Below are 23,568 nucleotides of genomic sequence, written 5' to 3' on the forward strand. Positions count from 1 at the left end.
AAAAAAGGCAAAAACGGTCATAGTATTGCATGTCGAAAAAGTCAGAAATAAATTAATAGTATAGCATGTCAGAAATGTCATAGTATAGCGTGTCGAAAAAAGGCAAAAAGATTCCTGGTATGGAATGTCAGAAAAAAGTCACAGTATAGCATGTGACAAACAAATCATGAAAACAGTATAGCATGTGAAAAAAAGTCAGAAAAAAGTCTTGGTATATGTAACGACGCATCGCCGTTCCCTATGCTGCGGACAGTATTTGAGGTGTGGTGTGATGAAGGTACCAAGGAAGACACACACACACAATGTTATTGGATATATTTATTGTTGGACTGTGGATGCTGGGAGTCATGTGCACAGCTGGGATACAGAGTTGTTCCTTTTGTTCTCCCTGGGAACAAGCAAATAGACAACGGCAGTGAGTGACTGATTGAACAGACTGGATTGTATTAATGTCTAATTAGTTATGTGGCAGAACAATAGAGTGTATAAACAGTATATGTAGCCAAGCTAAAGATAAAACTTAGTATAAATATTGCAACAACTCACCTCTACCCGTTTCCTCTCGCCAGGGTGTTTGGGTAAAATAGTTCTCCGGGGCCTCGAGCACCCATTTATAGTTCCGGGAAGTACCAACCACAGGAAGCGGCTAGGCGGGGAAGTCAAGATATGTGTTGCTCTGTTTATTTTGATAAATTATGTGTTGATAATGTATTCTATTTATAGGGATTGTAAATTATTGATATCTTTGGGTTGGTGAAATCATGTAAATATTTATTTCATATATTGTTGATATATACTTACCTGTAGATGGTATGTCTGGGCTAATTAGAGTGACAAGGTGTATATAAGGAGCTCGGACTGTTTGTGTAGAGAGACTGGTGGGAACAGGTCGGTGATGGTGGTAGAATGTAAAAATAAAGGAAGCTTCTTCTGAAACCTCTTCTAGACTCCTGATCTGCTCATTTACCTCAGTGGCCGTTCAGGTATGTTAACAGTATAGTATGTCGAATAAATGGAAAGAAAAAGTCAGGGTATAGTATGTCAAAAACAACTCGGTATGGCATGTCTAAAAAAGTCCCAAAAAAGGCATTGAATAGTATGTCGAAAGAAATCATAAAAAAGTCATAGTATAGCACGTCGAAAAAAGGTATAAAAAGTCTTCATTAGTCCATGTTTATACTGACATAAATGTCCCTAATTTCTCTGTTTCTAATTTCTCTCGCTCTGCATGTGTTTTATGTGCCTGTTAAATGTCTAAATAGTACAATAACAATATCCTTGAATGTAGACAAAAAGTAAAGATGCAACATTTTTTTGTAGTCTGTCGAGAAAAATAAACATTTTTAAGTATGTTGAGAAAGAAAATCATTTTATAGTATGTCCAAAAAATATCATAGAATGTCGAAAAAAAGCCATTCAAAAAAATCATAGTAAAGTATGTCGTATAGAAATGTCATAGAATAGTATAGCATGTCATGAAATGTCATAAATACATAAAAAGTAATCATAGAATAGTATCTTATATAAGATTTTTGACAATAAACAAACACATTGTATTTCTTCAAGTCTTTTAATTAATTTGAACTAGTATACTTTCAATAATTTGCTTATTTTCTAAACTATGTTCTAACAAAGAAGTAAAAATCTACGTTTCAGAGTGACAAAATAGTTATATAAATATGAGTTAAATAGTGAGCAGACATTTGTGAGCATTGAAATCAACCATAAATCAGAACACGTGGTATATGCTTGTTTTTAATACACAACAGCCATTTTCTCCTGCTGAAGAAAATCTGAATGTACATCGATCCAACTCATAACTACCTTAAAGTATTTACAGAGAGAACTCTGAGATTTACACATGCCACAAATACCAGGCTGTGATTGTGATCAATGACAGAGTGAACGTCTTTAGTGCCACAGGGAGATTGGATGGAGAACATTGTAAAAAAATAGTTTACAGTTTTAACTCAAACGTGCGTGTCGTTTTACATGTAGGCTACCACGGCATGAGGAAATATGTAAATATTAAGATCATCTAAATCATTACAATTAATACACGTAAGATTTTAAACAATGTCAGAAAACAGCAGATGGCAATGGTTTTTCAAGGCTAGTGTAGGTATACTGAATCTGATGCCACTGTAGATACAATGGTGAGACAAAACAAAGGAGATGTACTTGGTTCATGCACTGAAACATATACTTTCAGCATATTGCTTAAATATTACTCCCCGCAAACTAAGGTGAGGTGAACTATCGCACAGCCGACTGGTTGCCCGTCGACACCCCGACAGACGACAGGTCGGCTGCATTATTATAGACTCCCTGTCGTCCTTAGGCTACAAGTGTCATCTATATATGTGCAAATATAACTCTGAAAACAACAAACTGCAGCGAAACGACCATTTTACGGAGAAAACAGCTTCTGGAAACTACAATGCAAAACCTTAAAATTGATGCTTCATCCATTCTGTCTTACAATTGAGAACTATCTCTATAGTTACAGTGTATTCTCTACAAGTGAGCTGCATGAGGCATTAAGTAGTTGCTAGGTAGGCAGGACTTTCCATGAGGTATTTCATACTTCTGACCAGTGCCAAACATACTCGTACATGAAATGTAATGTATAAGGCATGAAGAAAATCTAATTTCAGATGGTTATTGAAAAACACAAAACAAGGGCCATGTGCTCCCTTTTGCTAGATTTGTGAAAAGAAACCACTTAAGGAACAACAGGCATGTTAGACAACATTACCCATAGACTCAATAATTGCACATTTTTGCAGAACATAAAGTGGTTCACGGACTTGACAGCGAAGATGAAACTGCTTCGTCCTTGCACATCCACAGAGCCTGGTTTGTAGCAATACTTGTGCTTGGCAGAAATTGGTCATTCTGCCCACATATTTGCTTGTTTGAAAATACATCCGTCACTCTATTTGATTTATATAAAGCATTTGTGGGGGAAGAAACTTCACGGAGACAAAAAAGGGAACCATTTTCACATCACTGTTGCTATACGTCTGCTATCGACTGCTTTGAGACGTTTTAACCGTCTGCGGCTGAGATTCACAAATCAGAAGATCGATCTCATCGTGTGACGGACAATATTAAATCAACATTGTGGTTTGCAGTTTACAACAAGTACAGTGAGAGGTTTGTTCACATTTAACTGCTACAATTGACTTACATTTCAGGCACTGGCACTTCAACATAACTGAGGCTTCTCAAAAGGTTCAAGATTAATCTTAAATCAACAGCATGCACTGCAGGTGGAGCTGCAGCCAACTGTCAACACGTGTTACATGAGCTAAATTATAGGTGTTGAAATGGCACAAAATATAATGCTGATTATCTACAATGTGTTACACGTCAGGTATGTTCCTTTTGAAGGGTTACCCCGAGTGCTGCCAATGCTTGGCTCATTCATTCCTGCCCGTTTTAACTAAGAACTAATAAGCAAATACAAACTGACAGATGTTCCTTAAAAGCTACATGAGTTTTAGTAGACCGATTTTTACAACATTCATAAAAAGTTTTTCTAATAAAATATGCACTTAAAACAGGAATAAATTAATAAAAAAACTTATTTTTTTGAATATTATTAACAGTACGACTACTTTACTGGATAATAGGATTTCAGAAAATAACTTTGCCATTGACCTTTTGACACACCCAGAGGTATTTGACTTAATAACAGGCTTGCCCGATGTGCAATCCAAAAGGAAAGTCCTTTGACATTGACGGCAAAGCTAACAAAAGGATTCAGAGATAAATATAGTTTGTATATGTCGTTTCCTAAGGAACTTACAGAGGCACTGAACATAATTATACATAGTAAGAGAGGAACGATCACCGTTAGAACAGTACTGTCTTACAAAAACATGTTATCAGTGTTAATGTTCTTGAGTGGACCTGGGCTGCACTTCCCTGTTCACTTTGGTTGGGTGGTTTGTCATCGAGGAATGAGCGACGACTGATATAGTCATCAGCCGCCCTTGTACTCTGGGATCCTGTGTATTCATGGAAAACATTCAGGCCTTTATTAAAAGCCGACTGATAAACCCTCTGGAGACTTTTGAATGATGTCACCATCTGTTGTGGGGTCAAGACCGGAAGTCAGTAAAGAAAAGTGCATGTCCTCAAAAGGAGCCTTTTTTTTGAAAAAAAATACTGTTTTACAATTATTGATAGAGGGATGAATAACAGATAAATAAAAGGACCACTTGTCGTCTTCTCTTGTACGCTCTGGAATCCCACTTCAGAGAAAAGACCCCATGTCCAAGTCCATAAACGCGTTAGCATCCATGCTAAAAGAGGAGTCGTAGGTCTGGGTGTTCTGGTGCATCTTCTGATGGTGCCGCAGGTTGGACTTGCTGGAAAAACTCTTGTCGCACAGCAGGCAGGCGAAGGGCTTCTCTTTGGTGTGGATTCGTCGGTGACATATGAGCTGTGTGGACACGCGGAAGGCCTTCCCACACTCCAGACACTGGTAGCGCTTGGGCTCCGTATGAATTCGCCGGTGGTTCTTGAGAGCCATCAGGTTGGTGAACTCTTTCTGGCAGACGGAGCAGGAGAAGGAGCCCGTCTTGTGGCTGTTCTTGTGGTTGAGGAGGGAGCCGGCGTGGCGATACGTGCGGCCGCAATGCTCGCAGACATGGCTCTTCTCCTCTGTGCCGGCAGGCTCGTTACTCTCCTGTGGATTGGTGATGCTTCCTGGAATGTGGGACAAAGGCGGTGGAACCTGCTTGTGCATCCCGTCGATCCCCAAGGTCTGATTTATTCCTGAGTCCCAGCAAACGTTGCTATCTACAGGTTCATCCACGCTTTGTTGATAGGGCTCCTGGGCCCTGTGGCGCATGTCCTGGTGCTGCTGGTAGCTAGCTGTGTTGGGAAAGCTCTGCTGGCAAGGGCTGCAGACCACAGACTGGTCCTTTGAGTGCACCTCCATGTGGCTCTGCAGGTGTGCGACCAGACAGAAGGTCTTGCCGCACTCGGGGCAGCAGTGGCGCCTCATCATGGAGTGTATCTGTAGAGTGAGAGGATCAGGAAATGTCTGGAGACACAAGTTACAGTGGTGGAGGTTTTCGGAGTGGGTCTTTTTATGGTTGAGGAGAGAGCCAGCATGGCGGTAGGAGCGCCCACACAGGTCACACCTGCAGCAGGGATATGTTCATATTCAATGGCTGATATTACACTTCAACTCAAATTAGACTTTTTATCAACCTGCAAGGTTACTATTATTAAACATTATTTTACTTTCAAAATAACAGCCTGACCAATACTGGATCTTTAAGGCTGATATCTATAGTTTGAAAGTCCGATAACAGTTGGCTGAGTTTTTTTAACATGAACACATAACAAACAAACATGGTTGATAAGGATCCTTTAGAGAGTAACTGCACACGTAAACTTGTTTTTTAAGCTATAAACTAAATAATAAAACTGTACTGTGATGAAAGTAATTCTGCGATAGAGTCGACCTTTTGGGAATGTTCTACGTCATCAAATACAATTTTTTTAATGCCCTCTAATCAGACCCCCCCTCCCTTTACCTCTCTCCACACATCTGTCCTTTTCACTTTTTCTGTAATCACTGTATTGCATCACATTAACAGCACAAGCCTGTTCTCTCCTTTCTAAGCTGTAAGCACATTACAACATCTGGTGAGTCAGTGTTAATGACATGAAATGGACAGCTTTGGTTAACAAAAAGAAAAAGACACAAAAACGACCCTGATGATGACTAATAGACAAAACAAGACGTACATACTCAGTTCACATTAACTCACATGAAGCACTTGTCTCCCCTCTCTGACTGCTGGACTCCAGCTCTCGGGGAGTTCTCCTGGCCTCTGCGGCAGCGGTGCCTCTTCAGGCCGGACCTGCCGTGGAAGCTCTTTCCACAGGCAGGGCAGCTGAATTGACTCGCAACCCGATTGTGGACCCTCTGGTGGTTGTGCAGGATGCTGGCGAGGCGGAAGGCCTTTCCGCACGTGAGACACACGTACTTTTTCTTCTGCGTATGGATGCGTGTGTGATTGCGTAAAGCCATGGGGTTAGTGAAAGGCTTAGAGCAGAAGGAGCAACTGAAGTGGCCTGTCTTGTGGGTGTTTTTGTGGTTCAGGAGTGAGCCTGCGTGGCGGTAGCTGCGATTACATATGTTGCACTTGAACGGTCGCTCCTCTTTATTTGTGGACACATTCGTTTGTGCGTCACTGCTGCCTGAACGTCCATCACAGGTGTGGGCTGTCAGTTGGTCGACGGAGAGAAAGGCCTGCTTACATTCCTTACATTTAACGGTCCTGGATTTTAGGCCCCTCCTGCCTCTGGGCACATCCTTTCTGAGGTCTGCACAAACGTGGGCTAATAGCTGCTTGTTTCCCCTAAAGCCTTTTCCACAGTTTTGGCAAGAGTGCTTTTTATATGCAAAGTGGGTGCGCAAGTGGTTCTTCATTGCTAGTTGATTGGAGTACGTGTTGTTACAAACAGAACAATAGTATTCACCCGTTTTATGAGAGTTTCTGTGGTTGACCAGGCTTCCTGCGTGGCGATACGTACGTCCACACTGGTCACAGGCGAAAGGCCTCGGGTCACTCGTGTCCTCTGATTTGACTGCGGTCTCACACTTTCTTTGTCCTCTCTTACCCCCCCGGAGTTGCTTGCAGCGTCGCGAGGAGGGTAAAGCCTGACTGGCGTTTGACGTTACGGACTGCGTTCCTCCATCTGAACTGGTCCCATTCATCTGCATGAGAGCCTGGATCTGGTTGTTGAGATCCTGGATTTTGGCTTGGTTCTCTTTGTGCCTTCTCAGGTGGTTCAATAGCTGCTTCTGAATTTTGAAGGCTTTCCCACACTCTTGGCAAGCATGCCTGAGGGGGGGGGGGGGTGACAAGGCATATGGTTAATTATGTGTTTGCAAAAACAGGCAGCCATGATGAACACAAAACACATCTGCAACACAAAAAATAAAGACTCTACAGGAAACTCAAAGGTTTTTGGCTCAACACTTCTAATAAACATTGACAGTTTGCAACACGAATGACAATTTGATATGTGTGGATGATGTGTATCCTTACTGGAACTAACCTCTTAATGTCAAAGTGGGACCTCTGATGGTTTTTAAGGGCCAACAGGTTGTAGAGGCGCTTCTGGCAGATGAGGCATCTGAATACACCCGTTTTGTGGGACTTTTTGTGGTTAAGGAGGGAACCGGCGTGTCTGTATGAACGCCCACACTGATCACACTTGTACTGACGATCTTCAGAATCCAAAGTTTCTTTGTTGTGACTCATGTCTTCATGCTGGGCAACATCATTTACTTTAATTTCCTCTTTACTACGTGTCGACTCATCCGTCCTCTCAGCTGTGCAACCGTGGTTTTCAAGATGATGGTAGCTGGTGCAGAAGATGCCACAGCTGCCACAGATGATACTCTGTGCTTCATCTTTTCCTACAGATACACCACTGTTGTTCATATTTACATTATCTACCGGGTCCTTTTTGTGTAGAAACTGATGCATGATCAAGTCCTGCCTATTGGCAAAACTTTCCCCACATGTGCTACAGATCATCATCTCTCCGGGCTCATCTTCTTTCATTTCTTCGTGGGAGGACATGGAGGAAGGCCCTGAGCTAGCAGGAGTACCATGGGACTGTGTGTGCCCTCGAAGATGGCTCCTGAGAGCCCTCATGCTGGTGTAGTTGTTTCCACATATAGAGCATTGATAAAGATCTCCATCATCGTCGTCCTCGTCATCATCGTCCTCGTCAGCATTACCACCTTCTCCGTCGCCATTCAGCTGATCGATGCTCATATTGTCATGGAAGTTCTGTTCAAAGTAATTTTGGTCGTGGCTACCATTCAGACCGTGGAACTCGACATTACTCCCTGGATCTCCAATGAGACAGTGACCATTACTGTCCTGGAAATTTATATTACTGTCATAGTCACTGCTAGTAGTGTTGTGTTGCTGCTGTAGCAGCGGGCAACTGTGAGACTTAATCCCTGCAATATCTGCAAATGTCTCCCCACAGTCTGCACACATGTGCCTCTGCATTGGGTGTTCGTTGTGAGGTAGATGCATGATATCCTGGGAAAAGTCCTGTTTAAACTGCTCATGGTATAAAGCTCTATTGCTGTGGTCAACTCCATTCTCCTGATTCATACCAAGCGCAGGAGGAGTGCCATCTTCCTCCTCGTCTTGAGAGGAGAAGCAGCCCTGTTGGTTCTCAAGAGTCAGAGGCTCGGAGGAGAGCCAGTCACCCTCAGCGTTGAGACCAAAAGATGCCGACTGAGCTTTGTGGAGACGAAGATGACTTTTTAGGGCAGCTAGATGAGGATAGCTCTTTCTGCAGATGGAACATTGGTAAATCCCGACCTGATGTGACCTTTTGTGGTTGATGAGGCTCCCAGAGTGCCGGTAGCTTTTACCGCAGATTTGACACCTGAAAGGCCGCTCATCAGAATCTAGAGTTGAAGTCTCTTCCGTTTCAGTTGCATTGTCAGTGTTTTGTATGTGCATCAGAGCAGGACTGAGAATGCTTGTATCCATGATTGGGGGTTCTCCCTGAGTGCTATTGAAAGGGGATGTTTGATTTTTAGGGCAGTCAGAGTACACGTGGCCGTTACTTCTAATCCGCTCCTGTGGCTGATCAAAGCCTCCGTGATTATCTATCGATGATACTGAGGGAACATTATTTATAGGAGATGCATACAAATTGGACTCAGGCGAAGCAATACTGTTGTCATATGATATATTGTGGTTCTCTGACAAGGTATCATGAAGACCAAATGACAGAGATGAAGAGTTATGCATTTGGATGTGTTCCTGGAACTCTTCATCATTGGGGAATAGTACCTGACACAAATGGCAAAAATTGACAGGAGCATCCTGGCTCTGAGGTGAAAACTGGCCCTGTGGTGTGCCTGTGTAGGACCCACCCATCGAGTCAGGGTCTGCCCCACTTCTTGTCTTGTGAGTTCTCTGGTGGCTATAGAGGGCAGCCATGTTATTGAACAGCTTGAAACACACCGTGCACTCAAACATTCCCACTTGGTGAGTCTTTTTATGATTGGTCAGGCTTCGATGGTGTATGTATGACTTGTCACACAAATCACACCTGAAAGGTCGATTTGCTGCATCATCAGAGGTCTCGGATTGTGGATTATAAACAACCTCCATCTTGTCGTCAACTGGGCTATTTTCTGGAGAAATCTGGACCCCGGGTGACTGCTCAATGAGATCATTTTCAATTTCATCATTATCTTCATGTGTGGGATATTCCATGTCTACCTTCCTATATGACCGCTCCTTTACTCGCCTGGCAAGGTGAACCCTCTCATGTGTGGCCAGCTGTGTTGCCAGACGAAAAGATTTCCCACATTCTGCACAAGAGTACTTTTTCTGTGAAGTGTGGCTCCGGAGATGACTCTTCAGGGCCAAAGCATTGGAGTTTTCTTTACCGCAGATGTTACATTGAAAAGAACCCACCTCGTGAGTCTTTTTGTGGTTAGCTAGGCTACCCGCATGCCTATAACCACGTCCACATTCGTCACATTTAAATTTGCGTTCTTCCTCTTCTTGAAGGTGAGCATCCATGTGCTCGAGCAGACTGGGCATATTGGGACATACCGTGCCACATTGTTTGCAAGGAAAACCTGTTGCCCTGCCAGGCTCTTGCACTGCCATTACAAGACAGCAGCTGAATTGAGTGCACCAGACACAGAGTGTATGAAAATTCAGAGGGGAAATGCATTAGATGCCCTTATTGTCCGAGAGGATTAATAATAAGGTCCAAGCAGTGCCCGGTGACGTAACACGGCAGAAGATGTTGAGAACCAGTTCCTCAAAATTAGGAGTGTGACTTAAATTTAGGAGAAGCAGGCAAATGGAGCTGTTGAGGACAGAAGAGATGCCAGTTAGTGCTGTGGTGAATACATTTAACAATCTATGTAACACTATGCAGTTTTATGCCAGGACGTGTACATTATAGAACATACAAATACCCATTCGAGAATTATTCCGAATGAAACAAAGGTTTATTCATCAATCATACTACAATATAAATCGACAACTTAGCCCGTGGCATTTCTGTAGCATCAATGAAAATCTCATAATGTTTAAGCCTTACAGGGGCTGATCCCTGCTTTAAATCTATAAAAACCAATACATCTTTGTAAATACCAGCTGATATATTTCCTTGCGTTAACTTCAGCAAGTAACCAGTGTCATGGACAGACGTATTACGTTGAATGCAGTTAGCTAGACACGGTAACTAGCCTACCATGTTTGTCTACACCTCTGCACCAGCAGGCTAACTGAACCAACGCTAGCTATGTCAATAAACCGGGAAACGCCTATTTCTCTACAGATTCGTTGCCACATCAAAAAAAAAACACATTTCTCCGACATTGTAAACAAAACCAGAATAAACATACTCTCATATCACTGTATAATGAAGAGCGGACAGGTTAACAACAGCTACATATGTATAATCGTGGGAAACCGTTAGCGTGCTACCAGCTAGCATCAAGGCTAGCTAAACAAACATTGCACCAAAAAGCCAAGAATTCGTTTTAAATGCAGAGTCACAACGTCAGCAAATACGTCATTAAATACCTGCAGCAGTGCTGATTCAACGCGAGCCTCCGATGGTATGTTTTCATTCATTATTCTAAAAACGTTATTTTTGTGTAAAGGGCAACCCCCTCTTTTCAATTGTCTTTTTTTCTTCCATCCCCATTTCCACATTGCTCTCGTTGCTAGGAAACAGGAAATGTGCAGCAGTGAAATGCTTCCCTCTGGAAAGTAACGTTAGATACACTAAAAGTTGAGGTAATAAAACTGCGGCGAGGTCAGCGTTAAATAAATCACAAAGCAAACATTAAACTGAAATACAACCCAAGAACGTAAATATTATTTGACTATTCTGCTGCTGTTTATCGTAAAACACCCAGAGCACGCTAGCTAGCTAGCCTAGCCTCTGACACCTGACGTTATGTTAGCTGTAGCATTAGCTAGCTCTGACTTCCGAGCATTGTAAATTAAATTAGCTTAGCACACATGTTTCCATTATGGCAGACCACCTGCTAGCTTTATAATAACTACCGTGTTTTATTAGGAAATGTTAATACATTGATTATCTGTCTTATCTTGATATTTTTTAAACATTACACGCATTAAAATGTTGCACACTTGGCTTGCCGAGAGCTTTCGTCATCATGGTCCTAGAGCCGTCCCACACCCTGTAGCCAGTCAACAGCAATCACCTTGTCTCACTGTAAATGCAGCCGTGTACCGAGACGCTTTTCCAGGCATTATCGACCAACCATTAATGTCCTGATTCGGGTAAGAAATATATTTGTTTCATTAACGCACACTAAGGCAGCTAATGTTAACCAAATCCATCCCGCATAATCACGGTCATTATGATGACGACACTGTCGAGTGAATTGCTGCAGCCGGTCCTAAAGCCAGCCATTTTGAGTTAGTTAAAGTGTTTAGCAAGAGAGCTAGCAAAAAAATAAATAATACGTACATATCGTATGCTGTTGTTGACACCACCGCACGGACTCGTGATCTTTGATCCTCGAACGTATGCCAGTCAGTCATGCAACGCGATCTCTGTCATTGCATTGTCAACTTCCTTTGGCATCAAAGCGGTTAGCTTATTGTCCCTGAGGTCCTAATGCCAGCCATTTTGTGATTTAATGCACACCAATATATTTTTATTCTGATTATTATACAGATTTTTTTTTTCAAGTCCATCATCATCAGGCATTTTCACTTTCGATCTGCTCTCCTAATTATTATCCATCATAGCCAATGACTTAAGCCTGGTGTCTGTGGAACAATCTTTCAGGATCATAGCCATAATGCTGCTAATAATCTGTTTATTTACATAATTATTACAACGGTCTTTGCAATTTCTTTGCAGGTATAAAGATGGCCTCTCCTCAGCCCTGCAACCCCCCTCTTGTGGAGCAGTACACCCCTCCTGCACAGGAGGAAGAGAGCCAACAAGAGGAAGAGGTGGGGAGGGATCAGCCTGCAAAAAAACGTGGCAGAGGCAGGCCTCCAAAAGCCAAACCATCATTCAAATGCTCTGCGTGCACAGAGGCTTTCAGGAGTCTGTCAGCTCTGCGGAGCCACAAGCTTTCGGCACATGTAAAGGACCGTCAGCAGCAGCAGCACTCGTGTTCTCAGTGTACTAAAACATACTCGAGCAAGGCTCAACTCTCAAAGCATGAGCGCACTCACTCAGCTCAGCGCCCCTTTCAGTGTCCCGACTGTCACAAGGCTTACAAGACACCCACAGAGCTACGCAACCATAGCCGCTCTCACACTGGGGAGAAACCATTCGTATGCACGGAGTGTGCTAAGGCCTTTATGCAGGCTATATGCCTGAGGATCCATATGACACAGCACAGTGGAGAGCGTCCTTTCTCTTGCCGTCAGTGCTCTAAGAGCTACCCCACCCTGTCTAAACTGAAGGTGCACATGCGCTCTCACACAGGAGAAAAGCCATACTTCTGTGCCGAGTGCGGTAAGAGTTTCGCAGATCCTTCTGTGTTTCGAAAACACAGAAGGAACCACCAAGGCCACCGGCCATACGCTTGTGACGAGTGCGGGAAAACGTACACAGAGCTGAAGGACCTGAAAAACCATGAGCGCTCCCACACTGGAGAAAAACCATTCCTGTGCTCAGACTGTGGCAAAGCCTTCTCCCGCTCTTCCTCCCTTGCCTGCCATCAGCGTATTCACTCCCAGAACAAACCCTATCAGTGTGAGCAGTGTGGTAAAGGCTTCACCCAGCTCTCCTCCTACCAGTCTCATCTCCGCACTCACTCTGGTGAGAAGCCGTTCCTCTGCCCACAGTGTGGCAAGATGTTTTCTGACCCCTCCAGTTTCCGTCGCCACCAGCGAGCCCACTTGGGTTTCAAGCCATATCCCTGCGACAAGTGTTCCAAGAGGTTCCGGCAGCCGGCCGATCTGGCCGTGCACGAGCGCGTTCACTCTGGAGAGCGGCCTTACAAATGCCAGAGCTGTGACAAAGCCTTTGTTGCATCCTGGGATCTGCGCCGCCACATGCTTGTCCACACAGGTCTTAGGCCCTTCTCTTGCACCGAGTGTGACAAGTCCTTTGCTGAGCGCTCCAGCCTCAACAAGCACCGGCGTGTGCACTCTGGAGAAAGGCCTTTCAAATGTGAGGAGTGTTTGAAGTCATTCGTGGTGTCCTCAAGCCTGCGCAAACATGAGAGGACTCACCTAGCTGAGCAGCCTGAGCAACAACAACAACAACAGCCACAACAACAACAGGAGACAGAGGCCGGGTCAGCCTCAGCCTTTACTACCCACACAACTCTCCCTCAGTTCTCCTGTACTCACTGTGATGCTACATTTGGAAGCTGGGATGAAGTTCAGTCACATGAGAATCTTCACCCCATCGACTCCAGTCCTCCGACTGTAAACAAAACCGTGCCCATGGGCTCGCATGTATGTGAAACCTGCCAGGCAGAGTTTGCACAGTTGGCAGACTTGCAGGAGCATGAGAAGCAGCATCCCAAGCCGAGGCCTCATGTCTGCAGCAGCTGTGGCAAAGGCTTCCTCAACAAGTCTGGACTGCGTAAACACCAGAAGATCCACTCCACCATTAAACCTCACGGCTGCCCCTACTGTGGCAAATCTTTCCTGTTTGCCGCCTATCTTCGCAAGCACTTGCGAACTCATCCCCCGGCCACCCAAATCAGTGACATAAACATTATTCATACTGATCCGCTTCCCTCTCCTCCACCCCCCAGTGAGGTTTCCCCCTCCACTGTTGAACCTAGCGCGATATCGCTGACCGTTCCAGTGGCTGTACCTGTGACTGCTTTTCAGACTCTGCCAGACTACTTGGTCAAAGAAGAGGGACTTTAAGCTTTTTTTTTTTTTTTTTTTTTTTTTTTTACTGTTTTGGAATTTTTATTCCACAAATATTTAGCCAGGAGCCTTAAATCATTTTAGATTGGTCTTATGAAGTGTTTTTTTTTAAGGAAAACTTTCATTCAAGTAACCTTAAAAAAACCTCAAGAAAAGAGTCTCCTTTATGTAAATTGTCGGCGCTTTGTCACTGTTTTGCATTGCCATGAAATTTCAAAGATGTTATGTATGATGTTCATGTTTTAAAATATATGCTATAAGAAGCTTACTAAGAAATATACTCTGTTATCTGTAATCTCTTTATGAAAATATGGTGTTGCAAAAATGTATGCTGATCACTTAAGATGTTGTTATTTCAGGTAAATGTGTTTTATAATGCTCTTAAACTCTTAATTTACATTTTGTTGGAAAAAAATGTTACTGTTTTACTGTGCAAGTATTAGCATTATTTAATATAAAACTTGTTGGGTAGAAAAAAAAAAGAAGTCGGTTGCATTCCAAAATGTTTAATCAGTTGAGTTACATTTTATACAAATAAAACTGTGTAATGTGTAAATAGTTCTGTTTTAGTGGTCATTTTGTTGAGTATATCTTCTGCACGAGCATCTTAAATGTTGAAGTTCTCAAAGGTATGAGCTCTCTTACTGCTATACACCTTATTCCTATTAATGACACATAATGTACCTTGAATTACATGAAGTACCACAGCAATCCATGCAGACCAACAGCTCTGTTAATGAACTTGTGAAAATGCTTTTGGGTGTTATCTTTTGTTACAAATGCTCATAAGATGCAATCATGTGATGTTAGTGAATAAACAGAAACTGTTGTTTTTGCTTATGTTGCTTAGTTTAGAATGGTAATATAAAATATAAGATTTTATTTTTTTCATTCATTCGATTATTTTTGACCGTAACGACATTATGTTGATTTTATACTTTAAGAAAAATTCCTGACACACTCATGATATATAAGCTAGATTGAAAGGGAAAGCCATGAGTGATAATGGCAGCAATAATAACAGGCCTTTTACCTATTCTCCACACAGCAGTGGATGCCACCACCACCACCTACAAGTGTGGCTCCCTGTGATCTGGCTTCCTGTGCGTCCGCCTGCTGATCCTCTTCCTGGCTGAGATGCCCTTGAGACGCCAAACTGGAGGCATACTTCACCTTCAACGATAGAAAAAGGGACAGCATCTGCTAAAGAGCCTGTTATAGCAAACACTACACCACAAACCCGTGATGGCGGACTGGAACTTCATCTACGTGCCGGTTAATCTCTCTCAGGGGAAGACTGATGTGGAGTTGGAGGCTCAGGTTGTGTCCACAGACCCGGCAGCGAGACGGTTACAGAACTCCACAGACACAGAGGCACAGTAGGCTTCTACCTGCTCAGCATCAGTCTGCGTAATGATAGAACTTGCATTTGTTTCTCTTGGAACCTGCCGGCACTAAATAACGAATGAATGCATCTTCTGAACAACATCCACTGCATATATTTAGTGGTTTTTTTTTTGTATGAATTAAACAATTTAATAAAAAAATTTAACAATAACGCAGCTGTTGTGAGGTTGTATTTCCTGTTGCATTGTCAAGTTTGGTGCAAATAAGTTGCATATATTAAAACACAATTACATGATCATATTCTGAACTATATTAACTGTTTAGTTGGAAGTTTACACATGTTGTGAGATGTGTTTTGCTCTAGGTGTTAGCTGCATGATGGTGTTTCTGAGTCAGGTGTTTCTTGTCTGTTTTGGTCAGTGTAAACTCTGCCGCAGTGTCAAATACACATCCATGTTCGCTATACTCCCTCAGCAGATTTTAATGTAACACTGAAAAAAATCACATGTTTTACTTCTTTATGATACAGATAACCAGTTTTTTTGTTGATATATTTGAAATATTTGAGGTATTTGAGATATACTGTATATTCAGCCAGATGATGAAAATCAAACAACAGTGTCTGTCCTTGTCATTCATGACTTGAGCTGCTTCCAACGAGATGAAAGGTGAAGGCTGACAGTTGGTTAGAGTTTATGTTTATTCTTCAGGGAGATGGTCATCCTGTTGCTGTGCTTCATAGTGTAGAACAGCGCTGCACCGGCGTCTGTTAGAGACTGGTGGGAGGAGGAAAGTTAAGAAAAATGGGCAAAGTATTTAACTACTAAACAGTTTAATTTGTAAGGAAAGAACATTAATTACCTCCGAGTCTGAAACGACTGATTTTCTCTGTAAAAAAACAAACCAAAAGACTTTAGTGTGGTGTTTTCAACCGATGTAAGACACTGAAGATGATCAAAAATACTGTAAAAACTCACCCTTATGATGGTATGTTTGTGGCTGTATATTGGCTCCATGGTTTTAATCCATTCTTGGTATGTTTGCTGGTCCTCTGCACTGTGATTATGCTCTCTGCAAACAGAGGCAGACTCACTTTGTACAATACAATATCTAGCCTAAAAAAATACATCTTAAAAACACATGCATTCAGACACACACTGTGGCTTTGCTAATAATATGAAGTTGATCAAAAAGAAAAGAAAAAAATGAAAGCCTTAAAAAAACGAGCTTGAATTCAAAATGATCTGTTGGAATGAATTAACCAAAAAAACGAGGGTCATCGCTTATGAACCCTTGAATTAAAAAACAATATTCACCAGTTAGAGCTCAAATAATAATCAACAGTTGATCAGATTAATCAGACATATTTAATATTTGCTCTTTAATTGACAGTTTGGACTTTTGAGTTTCCGCCATCCCTCCTGTTACTCACATTGCTCTCTCGATCAGCTTCCTCTGCAGCTCTCCTTCCCTCCTGGCATCGAGGAAGCGGCCTCTGACAGCCAGAGCGGCGCTGGCCTGTGACGAGTTGAGCTGAATGATGGCCAGAGAGAGAGAGGACAGGGCCGCCGAGCTGAGCAGGAGGGTCACACTTCTATCACAAGAGTGCTTCTTAACATTTACAGCTTCAGCCATGCCATTATTATTACTGTGCAAACACACACAGGGGCCACTAAGTAGCTGTTTAGACGATGAATTGCATGACCTCCATTCAGTATAGACTGAGTTGAGAGGTTAATTTACTGTGTGACTAAATGCTAGAATGGATGAGAAATGCGATTTACATGGTGCAATCCTTTATGCATGATGTGAAGGGTCTCGTATCTCAGCAACAGCCAGCCTCCTTGGATTTTTCACAAACGCTTTACTTAAAGCTTCACTGAGATTGGTGTATATAATACATCTAATCAATTGTTGTCCCCAGGGAGAAAACCCCTCGTTGATTAAAGATGTCAGACGATAATGACTTGTTTAAGCTTACAAGGAGGCCAAAAGCATGCAACAGCTCAGTGATGTGTGTGTGTGTGTGTGTGTGTGTGTATGTGAGGTAATCTAAAAACCCAAAAGTGAGAGAAGCAGTGTAATTATGGAAACATTATTATCACCTGTCATCAGTAACATCTCGGCCTGTGGTGATCACTCTGAGCATCGTCTGTCCCTTCCTCTGCCTGTACCTGATCTGCAGCTGGATAAACACACGGCTACCAGAGGCTGGCGCCGACACTGAAGGGGAGCACAGAAAAAAACACAAATATTAATCGAGAGCGTTTCTGAGAAAATACATGTTGCTTTTCAGTGATGGAATTTGACCAAGTGAATTTACTCAAGTAAACTACAGATTTAGTCTGGAGTGAGACAATTTCATGCATATCAAACTAACCAGTCTATCATGGTGACATACTGGAACTTTCTTTTTTCTCACCGTCTGTGTTCTGTTCACTGGCTCCAAACTGGAAGGTGATCTCTGTTTCTGGGTCCACGTTCCCCACCTCTCTTGTCCCTTTGTGTCCTGCCTCCTTCTCTCCTCTCATACGCCTGGACCAAAGGAGAACATTAGTGAATGCTTGTTAATAATGTCATTTAAAGTGCATTATTGTGGCAACTAGACCACTGAGAAACATCAGTATTGAGGTATATACGGAGCAGATCTTACAGGGATTGGGGTAGCAGTAACGTGACAGTGCACTGTGTCGCTATCATTCTGTTCTCAATGATCTCTTCAAACTCTGCATGCAACCTTTTGGGACTTGCTATCACCACCTAGGGGACCAAACACACAGATGACAAGATCTAATGAGTGATAGACATCATCAAATAAAAAAATTAAAGTACTTAATATAATAATCGGACAAATGTCGACATACATCACAACGCATCTTACTTTCCCTCCAGTGCGATCAGCGAGTCTTCCCAGCTCGTCCAGCCTGGAGTCTGTTCCCTCTATGGACAGCACAGACACTGTCACACTAATGAAAGAAGGACATTTCAGTATGAACTTAATTAGAGTGAAGCACTTGAGTATAATATAATATGTACTGTAATATGTATTATAACACTTGTGCCATTTCTGACACTGATGAGGAGATGTTTACCAACCCCTGATTGGCAGCATAATCCCCCAGGTCCTTGTAGAATATGGTGGATGAGAGGAGAGTGCGAGCATCATTATCCTCTACCTCCAGATTCCCCAAGTCTGTGTTGGCCTTTCCATCTGTACAGATAATCACCTTCGAGATCAGCAGGGATAGCAGGTCAGGATTGTTTTTAGAGAATAGGCAAATGAAAAATGACTTATGTTTGCTTAAGAAGTAAGAAATACTGATTCAGGTCAACAAACAAAACAAATAAAGTGAAACACTTTATAGTGTAAATGAGTTTAGCTGAATCTGTGCAGCTAATGTGTGCAGTGCTGTGAAATGATCATGTACTACAGGCCACATGTATAATGTAGTACATGGGCTTAGACATACAAATACATTTGTTTGGTCTTGTGAATAAGACAGAACCTACCGTGGACCCTGGCTGTCTGGAGGCTATCGCAATCGTCAGGAGCGCAGCAGGACCAAGAGCCGTCGTCCCACCGTCGCATAATCTTTCAACAAGAGGTAACGCAAAAAACACATGTTATTTAAGTTTTATAAAACACAACAATTTGGAGGTAATACAATAGGATTAATGAATGTATCTCCTTTCAATGGAATCATATCATAATGAAGACATATATTGAGATATGATACTTCATCTAAATCTCTATCAATAAGAATTCTGTTTAACTACCCCAGTGTAGTTCAATCAAACTATTGTCTTAATCCAATTATTGGGTTATTTTGTGCAAGCATGAAACCACAGTCAGTTATAGCTGGGACTTTTATTTATTTTTACTCAATATTTTCACTTAATTATCACTTAGATATATATATATATATATCTATATATAGATACGATAGACCCGTAATAGAAGATTATGGCCATATTGCCCAGCCCTATTACTATGTAATAAAATACTAAAACAATTGATTGTACACCAATTGCAGTTTTTTTTCTTACCCCATGACTTGTTTCCGTAAGTAATCCTTGTTCTGTGAGAGTGGAGGCGGAGTTGGGAAACTGGCTGCAGTCTTTTTCAGAAAGTTGCAGTCAGCTAACTCAGCACCGCTCAGGGAATGTGACGTGAAATTCTCATTTCCATGCATTGTCACCTGGTAACACAAGCATTATAGGGGATGAAGAAAAGCAGCAGTCATAACTTGCTTTCTATATGAGATCATTATAAGATGAAAAACTAAATGTACACACAAATCTATTGTGAAGCTCAAGCCTCTCGTGATCATTTATGTACCTGACTGCTGAAGGTGATGAGTCCCACTCGAATGTCAGGTTTCTGCTCACTCAGTCTCTGGACACACTGCAGCACGGCTTCCAGAACAAACTGGGTTGAAGACAATAATTTCACAAACTGCATCTTGATATCATCTTTGCACAAACAGCATTTTGTAGACGTTGATTTTCAAGCAAACCTGCAGTTTGTTAAGAATCACAGTTCATTCTGAGTCTTACAAGGTTAAAAGACAAAAAAACTCACCTGGAGACGGGTTTTGTGGACAACAAGTTCTCCCTCCGACACCTTGAAACAACAGAGACTGATCATTTGAAACACCACAGGATGTATTTGTGACACGAATGGCCTCATGATACCGGCGGTAAACATATCAGTGTCAGGTCATGTGGTTTTACCTCTGAGGTGATGCTCATAGAGCCTGAGACGTCGATGCAGAAGAGCAGCAGAGCGTCAGCCGCACAACGGGGTTTTTCATCAGGACATAGCAAAAAGAGGACATCCTGGTGACACTGTGGCATACTGGGAGTGCTGGTCGGCTCCCAGGGCTGACAGAAGTAACATTCATTAACCTGCAGTTCAGCACAAGGAGAGAACATCACTGTTTACTGAAAATCATTACCAACATTAACTGAGTCCACTCTGCCTGCAGTCTGTATCAATCAAACCAGCCCCAGTTATCCATTGTTTCATTATGTTGAGATCAATAAGGCTTGTGCTTGCTATGCTTTGTGTTTCCGAGTAGTGATTACAAGGATATTTACAGTTATCACATTTGAAATCAATGACTCTTAATTGTGTTGCTATTTATCAGTTTCAGAATATAGACTGAATGAAATACAGCATGTAATTACCACATTGTCATAGCAGGAGTCCAGCACAGAGCCGCATTTGGAGCAGGAGGCGAGTTCTCCTTGTGTGGTCTGCGCTGGAAATATGCAAACATCTATCGTCATCATATGCCAAGAAGGACTAAAAATCAAACTAAATGGGATATAATGGAGGTTTTACAGTGATGATAAAAGTTTACTGACCTCTTTCCTCTGAGAGTAATTTTCCTAAACTGACAAGGAGCACATTGGGATTCCCAGGCAGAGGCCCCTGATCTGCTGATTCTGAGATGGGAACAACAGCATTAAAAATAAGCACTGGTGGTGTAAAACATTCATCATGAGAGTTAATCTTTTGACAGCATGACAGAGACCGTTACAAATATCTTTACTAGTAGGTGGTGGGACAAGTGATGTGTCCGTGAGTGATTTCTGAGGCAACAGCACCAGGTACTCTGGGATTAACTTCATGAACGAAGGTCTCGGAGGAAGGGGAGGAACTGATGTATGAGAGAACAGAACAGAATAAAACTGGGATGATCTGTCTATTCCTCCATACTGTCAAATAAAAAAAAAAAGAATGCAAATGTCAACACAAGTTGTCCGTTTACCTGACACCGGAGCCGACACTTTGCTAGTATCAGCTGGCAGCTTCACCTTGAACCCTGCGCCTTCTGGTGTGGCGTACGAGTAGTTTGGGTCCGAAGAAGGTACATCTAAATCTGGCTCATTCGGGAGGTTGTAGGTAAATGATGACAGATGACTGTTGGTGTTGGAGGAAATGAGTGGCTGGCTGTAAGGAGGGGACTGGCTGTTTGCTGAAGATCTCATGTGTGGTGGCAGAAGAGCTTTGTGAAGCAGATTAGGAGACGTGTGTTAAAGGAACGATTCACCCAAATAATATAAACTGTCACTCATTTGCTGCAGATCAGTGGAATACATAAGAGCAGTGGACCACTAAACACAGTGCTTTAGCACCTGCAGCTCAATCTCCGACTATTAATCAAGTCTTCATAGTCTTAGAGGGATTAGTTCACCCAAACTCTCTTCTCTCTCTAGTGATGTGTAAATCCAATACAGAGGATTGTTTGAAACAAAGAGAATCAAACTTTCCAGATTAAATAAACCCTTTTTAATTTAAATTGTTTAGATGGTTGTGTGGCTTAGAGGATAACTCTAAATGACTAATTAAGGATATCAACTGCATCTAAGATAATACCATAATACAGAAACTAATCTTGATCAGCCATACATTTACATTAGCATTGCTACATTCACAGTACCTGTCTTTTGAGGAGTTGTACTCCTGGAAGAAGCTGCACCCGCTTTATTGTGAAATTCAGCATTTGCATAGAAGGGAGTGGGCTTCACAGCCTTCTTCACTTCCTTGCTCTTTTCCAACTGTTCAATGACCTTTAGGCGAGATTGGGGTGACTTTGGTGGTTTGGCTTCTGCAGAGTTTTTTGGAGGAGGAGGGGGAGGACTGCTAGGACGAATCCAGTTAACAGGAGGAAGAAGAGCTAAAAAAGCATAGATATAGAAAAATAAATATACAGTGGCTGTTAATTTGAGAGGAGCTTCTTGCCAGAGAAATGGATGTACAGACAAAACAACTGGTGCAGCAATGACCTTTGTGCTGTGAAGAGAATGTGACTCAGGTGGCAGATGGCTTTTACGGAGAAAAGCTGAGCATCTGAAAGGAATCTGTCCTCTAAGATAGACAGGAGAGGTTGTGTGTGTCACATTACATAATGCATAATGGTACTTAACCAACTCAGAAAGCTCTTATGAGAGGAGTCGGCATATACTTTTAGAAATTAGCCGTTATTTTGTAATCAAGTATTGGAATTTACTCCGTTGATCTTTCTCTCAACTTATACTTCAGTTTATGACTTCCTATATTTCCCAGAACCTCTTTTGCCATCCTGCAGAGAATGGACCGGACAGCTGGCGACGTGACCGATTTAGACTTAGTGACAGCCCAATGAAAGCTTTGTGTCTCTTTAGTGGATTTCTTCAAACTGGTGTGTCAAGCTTTTCGAATCTGAGACTGACTGTCAGGACAGCTGCCTCTGTAGTTTTCCTACTTCCCCAGGCCCCTGCATTTCCATGAAGCTTTGCAGTCCTTGCCATTCTCCACCTGTCCACCAGATGCCCTCAAAATTGACTCCCACATCTCCCTGCTCACCTGTCTCTTTCTCCAATCTCCCTGTCATATACCAGCCCCTTTTTCTACTGTCATATTGTCCATGTTGCTTCCAGCCTCTTCTACCTGAACATGAATCTCTGCCTGCCTGCATCTTTTTTCCTGCCCCATTCCTGTTAACCTGTGGATTCTCGGTTACTTCTGTTTGGACTTGCTACCTTTTTGTCTGTTACTTAATGTGTTATCTTCCGGTAAGATCACCAAACTGATCCTGTCTGCCTGGTGGTCATTTGGGGACGGCATTATTCGCTGCAACCGCCGAATGAGAGCAGTGCATACACGTGAGCTAACCAGCGGGGCACGCTCACGTGCACCAACATGCGCGTGACCGGCCAAGCTAAGTCAATAAAGCAAGGAGAAGTTTGGATAACAACACACATAAGGAAAGCGACTTCGTTCTCTGCTCAGGTACATTACCCCACCGTATCTTTACACATACAATAGTTGTTTGCTGCTATATTAATGTTCAGAATGTTAGATGATGTTCCTTTAAACAAGTATTAAGTGTTATACATTTAGATTTTCTTTTTCTTTGATGTCTGGAATTATTTGAAAGAGATCACACCTGAGCGCTTAATGACATTATGTCGTTGGCCGTCCTTCTGAGTCACCGATGGTGGCACATAAACAAATCCACAAGCAAACTCCATTGTGAGCCTACCTGCCTATGAGAGAGAGGACATTATTTAATACATCACACATAATAACTCATTAAAGAGGACACCTTAACGTCTGTAAAACACTAAACACGTATAACTTACAGTCCACTCCAAAGTAATTACAATACAATTTGCTCTGGGGAGCATGTGACATTCAGTTTTTATGATGTCGTCAGGCCTTTAATTAAGCGCTCGAATGAAAGAAACTTAATCCACACAATGCAGGCAACATTTATCGATTGTTTCTGCAATATAAAAGCAA

The 23,568-nt window shown here is 42.3% G+C and overlaps 3 protein-coding genes across 6 annotated transcripts; 1 reads left to right on the plus strand and 2 right to left on the minus strand.

Moving 5' to 3' along the window:
- Positions 1–1,556: 1,556 nt before the first annotated feature.
- On the minus strand, positions 1,557–11,694 carry znf646 (zinc finger protein 646). 4 transcript variants are annotated; one of them, XM_031843520.1, is made up of 4 exons: positions 11,545–11,694; positions 7,093–9,900; positions 5,796–6,875; positions 1,557–5,159 (listed from the first exon to the last, which is right to left on the minus strand). In XM_031843520.1, the coding sequence occupies exons 2-4, from the start codon at positions 9,693–9,695 to the stop codon at positions 4,265–4,267; spliced, it is 4,578 nt and encodes a 1,525-aa protein (XP_031699380.1). In that variant the 5' UTR covers positions 9,696–9,900; positions 11,545–11,694; the 3' UTR covers positions 1,557–4,264. The 4 variants fall into 4 exon arrangements, with proteins under 4 accessions (XP_031699380.1, XP_031699382.1, XP_031699381.1 ...); XM_031843522.1 differs by lacking the exon at positions 11,545–11,694 and adding an exon at positions 11,276–11,517; XM_031843521.1 differs by lacking the exon at positions 11,545–11,694 and adding an exon at positions 11,202–11,517.
- znf668 (zinc finger protein 668) lies at positions 11,187–15,719 on the plus strand. Its single transcript, XM_031843525.1, has 2 exons — positions 11,187–11,354; positions 11,944–15,719. The coding sequence occupies exon 2, from the start codon at positions 11,952–11,954 to the stop codon at positions 13,923–13,925; it is 1,974 nt and encodes a 657-aa protein (XP_031699385.1). The 5' UTR covers positions 11,187–11,354; positions 11,944–11,951; the 3' UTR covers positions 13,926–15,719.
- LOC116381395 (circularly permutated Ras protein 1-like) lies at positions 15,064–23,374 on the minus strand. The gene is made up of 20 exons (XM_031843524.1): positions 23,213–23,374; positions 21,725–21,961; positions 21,053–21,289; positions 20,834–20,941; positions 20,646–20,726; positions 20,466–20,539; positions 20,010–20,183; positions 19,858–19,899; positions 19,615–19,704; positions 19,323–19,474; positions 18,786–18,867; positions 18,372–18,502; positions 18,157–18,241; positions 17,929–18,035; positions 17,698–17,810; positions 17,381–17,498; positions 16,708–16,848; positions 16,253–16,346; positions 16,137–16,163; positions 15,064–16,051 (listed from the first exon to the last, which is right to left on the minus strand). The coding sequence occupies exons 1-20, from the start codon at positions 23,295–23,297 to the stop codon at positions 15,962–15,964; spliced, it is 2,268 nt and encodes a 755-aa protein (XP_031699384.1). The 5' UTR covers positions 23,298–23,374; the 3' UTR covers positions 15,064–15,961.
- Positions 23,375–23,568: the final 194 nt, after the last annotated feature.

This window comes from Anarrhichthys ocellatus, unplaced genomic scaffold (genome assembly GCF_004355925.1).
Source record: "Anarrhichthys ocellatus isolate YVR2014 unplaced genomic scaffold, GSC_Weel_1.0 scaffold4, whole genome shotgun sequence".
Classification (NCBI taxonomy): domain Eukaryota; kingdom Metazoa; phylum Chordata; class Actinopteri; order Perciformes; family Anarhichadidae; genus Anarrhichthys; species Anarrhichthys ocellatus.